This window comes from Mus caroli, chromosome 2 (genome assembly GCF_900094665.2).
Source record: "Mus caroli chromosome 2, CAROLI_EIJ_v1.1, whole genome shotgun sequence".
In the NCBI taxonomy this organism is placed as follows: Eukaryota; Metazoa; Chordata; class Mammalia; order Rodentia; family Muridae; genus Mus; species Mus caroli.
In genome coordinates this window covers 113,655,383-113,664,033 of record NC_034571.1, presented here as the reverse complement: position 1 = coordinate 113,664,033, position 8,651 = coordinate 113,655,383, and the positions used below count along the sequence as shown (strand labels likewise).

Here is an 8,651-nt window from a genome sequence, read left to right as displayed (position 1 = left end):
TGAGGATCTTATACCCACACCCACAGTGACACACCCATTCCAACCAGGTCACACCTATTCCAACAAGGCCACACCTTCAGATGGTGCCACTCCCTGGTTCAAGGATATACAAACCATCACACAACCTATTTCTGTTTTTAATAGATAAGAAAATGAGGCAAAGAGAAGTAATACCAACAATCTAAGTAGTCTGTCCTTAACTTCTGTCCTGGAGCATCTCTAGAGTTAGAGGATAGTAGGTTCACTGCAAGGTTTTGCTAATTTCTGAAGTAAAACTTTTTGTATTCATTTTCTTGTTCTGTGACTGATGATGTCAGAGTTTACTTACTGTGGTGGACTAAATAGGTTAGGCTCCAAAGTGTGTTTGAGTACTTGGCACATAGAGAATGGCACCATTAGTAGGTGTGGCCTTGTTGAAGGAAGTGTGTCACTGTTGAAGAGGGCTTTGATGTCCTATAATCTCAGGTCTGGCCAGTGTGTCACAGTCTCCTTCTCCTCCCTGCAGATCATATAGAACTCTCATATACTCTAGCATCACTCCTGGATGCCTAAAAACCATAACAAAGACACTAATTTGCTATTTTCCCCCCAGTCATTTGCTATTTAGCAAATGTTTCAAATGATTTTTTAAAACCACTTGTTCTTTCACAAGTTGGTCTTCACTTAGCATGTTCCATCCATATTTGATTCTCTTTGAGTCTGTTTTGTCAACACATCCAGATTTAGTATCACTGTCAGAATTTATTACCATGAGATTTACTCCCTATTTTAGGTCATTAAGACTATTACCTGTGAGTTCCAGGACAGCCACAGCTATGTAGAGAGGGAGAGAGAGACTGTCTCAAAAAAATAAAACAAACAAAAGGATATTGCCAGGAAGGAAATTATTCAATAATTCTCTTGAAGGAAATAGTATTATTGCTCTGACATTTTTATGGTATTAGTATTAATAAAAAAAAAAAAGAGTACAGCATAGTTAATTTAATTGTTTTTATAGCATGTTACATAGAGTTTCAGTTATCTGTGATGTAGAATTGAAAAGGAACCTGTAATTGTGCACTTTGGGAAGCTATTGCCTCATACATTTGAAGCCTGACAAATTGTTACCTTTTGCTGGAGTCTGACTTTGTACTCCAGGCCACCTTCAAGATCCTCCTGTCTTGGCTTTAGTGTGTGTGTCACTGTGCCCCTTTCAGGACCTGGGATTTAAAAACATTTCTCTCTCAATGTCTATTCGTCAGAATTTTGGGTATAACCCAAGTGCTGGGACTTCATCAGGGTGGGTTATAGGCAGTAGTCAGAGTAGACTTCAGCCATCACAGGGTAAAGCAGAGGAAGGATTTAAGTTTGCTCTGCCTACTGGGTGTGGTGGCACACACCTTTAATCCCAGCACTTGGGAGGCAGAGGCAGGCGGATTTCTGAGTTCGAGGACAGCCAGGGATATACAGAGAAACTCTGTCTCGAAAAAACCAAAACCAAACAAAACAAAACCAAACCAAAAAAAAAAGTTATCTCTGCTAGTGATGGGAGGCTCTGTGACTTGAGAATTGTTAGATTGATGGGACTGTTCCTTGCTAGCTATTGATACCCGTTGTTCCCAGAACTGTGAAATGTTCTAGAAGCTGCTTGTTTTTTGCCAAGTGGACCTTTCCATGGGAATAATAGGGTGGATGCTTCATGGTAGCAAGCAAACAAGGAGAGACAGAGAGGAATTATCTTTTGCTGTTTTAATTAGAGGCAAGAAACTAGATCCAGCCCCCAACATCAAGGGAGGGAAATGATCAGTAGCAGGAGATTGAGGTAATCGGGAGATATTTTAGAAGTATCTTTATTGCTGGGTAGTGGTGGTGAAAGAACCTAGTGGGGAAACCCCCACTCAATTCCTGATTTGGCGTGCACCCAAGAATCAGGAACAGATGACCATCTTGATGTAAAAGCATGAGGTAGTTTAATGACGGAGCTCCTGGCTGACTTGTATCTCCCACAGGAGACAGAGGTGTCCATATGGCGGAGCCATAATGGCAAAGCTCCAGGTCGAACCGTATCTTATGCAGGAGACAGTGGATTCGACCCTGAGGGTTGGAAGCTAGGGGTTTTTATAGAAAAGGGGTGGGGCTGGGGGAGGAATTGGCGAGGTTTCACATGATTGGTTCATTTAAACATCAGCAGGGAGGAATTGGCTGCCGTTTCACATGATTGGTTCATTTAAACATTAGCAGCCCGTTAACATTTAACTTAGGTCAGAAGGGTGGGAGATAGGGAGGTACCAGGCCAGTCCGGCATGTCCTTCTCTTTATCTTTATTGCTAAGCAGCCTCAGTAATGTCTTAACGACAGGCCTGCCCAGGCCTGTTCTGGCCTGTTCTGCTATGTTCTCAGCCTGAGGTTTCAAAGCTCACAAACAACTCTTTAGGCTATTTGACATAAATTACATGAATCACAGGTCTCAAGTTTTATTTCCTTTCAGTGGTAGTGGTGGTAGTGGACACCTTTGATCCCAGCACTGCCGAGGCAGAGGCAGAGGCAGGCAGATCTCAAGTTCAAGGCCAGTCTGCAGACTGGTGTACAGAGTGAGTTCCAGGACAGCCAAGGATCCACAGAGAAAAACCCTGTTTCAATAACAATAACAACAACAACAACAAAGTAATTTTGTGTGTGTGTTGGCCTCAAACTCACTTTATAGGTGTGGATGACCTTGACCTGATTTCATTGCCTCTGCCTTCCAAGTTCAGGGATTAAGGGTGTGTATCACCACTCCCTACTTAAATTTTATTTTTTTATTGTAGTAAAATATACATATTTGCCTTCTTAAGCATTTTGAAGAAAACAGTTCAATGCTAAGTATGTTTGTTAATTAACTTTTACCTCAAACTGGATCTTTTTTTTCTCCCTCAGAATTGTAAAACCGGTAAGATCAAGTGCCTATTGAAAGAGACTCACTCTTGGCTAAGAAGAGAAGTAGGAAATAGGTTGGTATTGTTTGCAGTTAGGAATGAGAGGGATTGCTAGAAACTGATGTTAAAGTTTTAAAAGTATGGGGGGGGAGGGGCTAATGTGCATTCCTGCAAGTGTGTGTGTTGTGTGCCTGCCACTGCCCTTGTATGGAGGTCAGAGGACAAATTGCAGGAGTCAGTTTTCTCTTCCCATCATGTGGGTCCCAGGAATCAAACTCATGTCACCACAGAGCTATCTTGCTGGCTCAAAGGTCAAGTTGGTTTATTGTTTTAGATCTAATGTATTTTGGAAAACCTATATGGTCTTCATTATCTCAAGTTCTTTTGAGGCCAAAAGAGGGAATCAGATTCCCCCGAAGCTGAACTTAGGATAATTGTTAGCTGCTGTTCATGTGCTAGGAAGTGAAACACACACACTCTCTCTCACTCTCTCTCTCTCTCTCTTCCCCTCTTCCCCCTCCCCTCCACCTCCCCCTCTCTCTCTCTCACTCACTCACTCTCTCTCATGTAGTCTAGGCTATCCTTGAACTTGATATGTAGCTGAGGATGGCCTTTGTCTGGCTTAGTAGATTAGAGTAGCTATGATAGACTATATGGGTAGTTAAGGCTAAAATATCTGCTTTCTGGCCCTTTACTGAAAATGTTCCTTACTGTTACGAAGAACCATTTCATTGCCTTTTGGCTTAATTTCCTTTTTTTCTTCTCTCTTTTAAATAAAAGCAATTAGTGTAATTTTACACAAAGGCAGCATAACATACCCTTTTTTTTTCATCTTGCTTTTTTCTCTTAACAATATTTGGATTAAGAAGACAGCTCAGTTGGTAAAGTACTTGCCTCTCAAGCACAGGATCCCTGTTTAATATCCAAACCTGAATAAAACTGCTGGGTGTGGTAATTCTTTCCTTTAGCCCCACTACTGGGGAGGGAGAGTCAAGGATGTCTGGGGCTTGCTGGCCAACCAATCAGTGAGCTCTAGACCACTGAGACTCTGACTCATAGGTGATGTTCCCGGGTGACTTAGGGTTGCTATTGCTGCGATAAAACACCATGACCAAAGTGTGGGAGGGAAGGGTTTACTCAGCTTCCTGTTTCCTCTTCACAGTTCATCATCAAAGGAAGGCAGGACAGGAACTCAAGCAGAACAGGAACCTAGAGGCAGGAGCTGATGCAGAGGCCATGGAGGAGTATACTGCTTACCAGATTGCTTCCCAAGGCTAGCTCAGCCTGCTCTCTTATAGAACCCAGGACCATTAGCCCAGGGATGGCTCCATTCACAATGGGCTGGGTCCTCCCCAATCAACAAATTAAGAAAATCCCTAACAGGCTTGCCTACAGCTGGATTTTATTGGAGGCATTTTCTCAGTTGAGGCTCTCTCCTCTCTGACGACTCTGAGAGCAGCCAAGTTTGTGTCAGCTTGACATAAAACTAGGCAGTACACCGAGGATGACATCCAGGTTGGATTTGTGGCGTCCACACATACAACATGTTAAAAAGTCAATTGGATGTTTTTCTCTCTTGTTTGTGGGATACATTATAGTTTCCATGTCTATTAGGCTGTATGTTTTGTTCTTTGTTTTCCTAGAGCTACTGTTCTTTTGCTGTTTTTCTTTTTTAAAAATGTATTGTTTTAGTGGTTTGTCAAAGCCTTTTTCTTCATACATTTGTTAATTCTTATGCATTTGAAGTGCATTTTGTAAGATATAGGCAAGATTTTTCAGAAGGTAAAGCTGGCTGCCAATCCTGACAACTTGGTTAGTTACTAGACCCTATATGGTAAAAGAACAGAACTGACTCTTATAAGTTCTCCTCTGACTTCTATATTTGCATACATGCTCACACACATGAAAAGTGAGCAAATGTATTTAACAAAATATTAATGATGGCTTTAATGATGTTAAATTGTATGCTAAACCTGTTACATGTAAGCTGTTGCTGGGTCTGGTAGCAGATGCTGTGATACATACAGTTACTTGGGAGGCTGAGCAGAAGAACTACAATATCAAAGCCATCTTTGGTTACAGGATTTGTACAGGATTGTACAGGAGCCTGAACAATTTGAGCCTGTCTTAAAAAATAAAAAGGCTAAGGATATAGCTTAGTGGTAAGCTCCTGCCTGCCTAACATGCTCGGGGCCCTAGGATCAAAACCATATAAAATGTTGTAAATTGGCTACCATGCCTTTTTCTCTGGTAATGTTGTGTACTCAGGAAAATGGTCCTAATGGGTCAACTGCCATTTGACCCTCATGCTTACTCTGCTATTTCAGTTATGTAAATATATGCACTATGTCTTTGTGATGGCTGGTCATCTGTACTGGAAAGACCATGTGAATTACAGAGTTTGTCGAATGTAGTTGTAGAGAGTCCCCTATCCTTCTGAAGAAGCAACATGATAATGTATAGAATCAGTAGGCTTCTTGAGGCTAGAATATTATCTGTGTTAATTAGCTCTGTTGCTTCTGTTTCTTTTGTTTTAGGTTAAATGGAATCCACCCTTGGGAGCTAGATGCTTGTGTAGCTGTTTTACCTCATCAGGGTTTTGCAATGAGTGGAGGAGGAGAGCAGCCAGATATCCTCAGTGTTGGAATCCTGGTCAAAGAAAGATGGAAAGTGGTAAGTCTAGAGTGAAGACGGGACAAGGGAGACAGGGGAAGGGTGGGAGGCTAACAAGAATGTTTGGTAAGAAGCTTTGGTAGTCCAATGAAAAGGAACATTTTAAAGGAATAACACCTGTGTTGCTTATCTGCCTAAAGCAGGCATTTTGACTTTTATTCCTGTGACTTGTTTCATAGACTTGTTTCAAAAGTTCCAAATTTTCCTGACTTACTGTAGCTAATATTATAAATAAAAGTGTATTTGAGGAAAAAACAAATTAGAGAGTTTGAAAGTACAGTGACCTGCCTTTTCTTGTTTCCATCCTCAACATGTACATAATTAGATTTAGGCAACACAGTTTCTAGTTAGGATGTTTAATCTTGTTTCTCCTAATATATTTTGAATTGTTCTTATATCATTATGTATCTTTAAAAGAAAAAGACTTACTTTTTTAATGTGAGCATCTACAGAGTTTTTCCTTTGTTTTATGATACAGGCAATTAGAACCAAGGCTTTGTTTGCATAATTTAGGCAATTCTACTAATGAGACATACCCCTAGAAATTTTTTTAATGAATATTTTGTGATCTTTCACTAATAGACCTAAATAATGTATTATTATGTATCTTTTTGTGACGTATGTATTGATGATCATTACCTAGGTCAACTACTTCATTACAGATAGCAAATCATTGGTATTCTATAATTCTTTTGTTTATTAACAAGTATATCTATAAAGACTTGCTATCATTCACTATTTGATTACTTGGAGATACAGTTTATTTAAGAAAGTAAAATAAAAGACTATTTTTCCCTTAGTTTTCTAAAATCCAAATGAGCACTAAGAGTTTTCTGTTTAGTATGCTCACTGAATTGTGAGAGCTGGGAATGCATTGTGATTGGTAGAATGCTTACTTAGCAGTGAGGCTCTTGATTAGATCCCAGCACCACATAATTGTGTGGTAGCCTAGGCACCCTTGGAGTGGAGAAAAGGGTATAGGGAGGGAAGGGAAGAGAGAAGAGACACAGAGAGGGCGGTAGAAAAAGAAGAAAAAATTGTGATTGCATTCCAGAGTTGCCTACTATCTTATGCCTGTAGTTCCAGTACTGAGGAGGCTGAAGCAAGAGGATCATTCATGAGTTTGAGGCTAGCTATTGGTATGTCCTAGGTCAGCCTGGGCTATAGAGTGGAACTAGCTTACAAGGAAGCTGGTGCTAGAGAGATAGCTCAGTGGATAACAGCACTTGTTGCTCTTGCAGAGGACCCAGGGTCAGTTTCTAGCACCGACAAGGTGGCTCACAACTATCTATAACTCCAAGTCTAGAGATCTGATACTATCTGCTATCGTCTGACCTTTGAGGGCATCAGATGCTCACATGGTACACAAACAAACATGCAGACAAAACACTGATACACGTAAAATGTAAAAAATAAACCTAAAAGTAAATAGAATGAAATGAGCCAGCTAATAAAAGCACTTTCCTCCGGCCTGAGTACCTGAGTTTCACTTCAGGATCCCACATGGTGGAAGGAGAGAACTGACTCCCATAAGCTGTCTTTTGACCACCACTTGTGCACCTTGTCAGGCATTCACCCAGGTGCATGCATGTGTGAATGCACACAGACACACCATTTGATGTGTTTTGTTCTTTGTAGTTGCTGTCCTTACAGACTTTCAGATTATTTTTATCTGATTAAGGCGACACCCATTAAGAAGCCTCTGTCTTAGTTACTTCTCTGTTCCTATGAGAAATAAAACATGACTGATAAATTATAAAAGAAAGCATTTAACTGGACTTACAGTTTCAGAGGATTAGAAACCATGATGGTAAAGCAAAGGCATGGTGGTTGGAACAGCTGGAGTGCACATCTTGATGCGATTTGTAAGCAGGAGGCAGAGAGTAGCACACTGGGAGTGGAATTAGTCTTTTGAAACCTCAGAGAATTAGGCTATACCTCCTAATTCTTCTCAAATACTTCTACCCACTAGGTACCAGATATTCAAATCTGTGAGCCTATGTGGGACATTCTCATTCAGACCATCACATTCCACTCCCTGGCCCTCACAGGCTTGTGGTTTATCATTATGCAAAAATACATTTAGTCCAACTTCAAAAGTCCACATAGTGTCTCATAGTCTCCACACCATTTTAAAGTTTAAAGTCTGTGTCTCTTCTGAGAGACTTAAGGCCTCTCTTAACTATAATATCCTGTAAATTCAAAAATCAAATTATGTATTTAGAATATAGTATGGCACAGAATATATATTACCATTCCAAGAGCTGAGAGCTCATGTCTTAAAATTGGGAATGATGGCATACTTTTGAAGCCTCAAAGCCTGCCCCCGTGGCACACCTTCAAGACCATACCTCCTAATCCTTCCCAAACATTTCTTCCAACTGGAGATCAAGTATTCAAATATATGAGCCTATCGGGGCCTTCTCATTCAAACACCACAGATTCTAATAGACCTTTAATTTTGTTTTATTTTATGTCAATGTTTGCTTTTTTGGAATAAGATGTCACTGTGTAGCCCAGCTGGCTTTTAGCTCAGTCCTGCTGTCTCAGTTTCAGCCTTCCACATTCTGGAGTTATAGGTATGCACTGCCTTCCTAACAGTCCTCTAGTGCTAGGGATGGAACCCAAGCAGCACTGGCTAGGCAACATAGAGACTCCTGCCTCTCCCTAACGGCCTTTTAATGGCTTTCTTGTCCTAGACCTGGAATATATCCTCCCACTGACTACTTATTTAAAGGACCTATTTTTTGTTTTGAATAATTACATCTTTATTTTTATTCAGTCTTTTGTAAACTAAAGTTTTGTCTTATATGTTTTAACTCTGTTTTAGTGTTTCCTTAAATCTATTAAGAAAATAGAGACTCTTTAAGGAAAAGAATCTGTCAGTAGTTCTAAAATATTTTTATTACTTTATACTTATTTGTGTGTATGTGTAAGGAGTTAGGTGTGTCTGTGCACCTGTGGAAGTTCATAGGACATCTTGTGGGAATCAGCTCTCTTTTTCCATGTGGGATCCAGACATCGAACAGATCCTCAGACTAAGCAGCAGGTGCCTTTACCCAATGACCATCCTGCTAGCCTGGT

The 8,651-nt window shown here is 40.4% G+C and overlaps 1 protein-coding gene across 7 annotated transcripts in view; it reads left to right on the top strand.

Annotated features, from left to right (window-relative positions):
- The window catches only part of Ttbk2 (tau tubulin kinase 2), a 121,126-nt gene that overhangs the window by 25,482 nt on the left and 86,993 nt on the right, over positions 1-8,651 (top strand). For 5 of the 7 annotated variants that reach the window (XM_021155969.2, XM_021155967.2, XM_021155970.2 and 2 more), the window contains 2 exons: positions 2,896-2,969; positions 5,432-5,567. In XM_021155969.2, the coding sequence (XP_021011628.1) occupies positions 2,896-2,969; positions 5,432-5,567 (210 nt within the window). The remainder of the gene's footprint in view (positions 1-2,895; positions 2,970-5,431; positions 5,568-8,651) is intronic. The other 2 variants (XM_029470485.1, XM_021155971.2) reach the window with 1 other exon arrangement.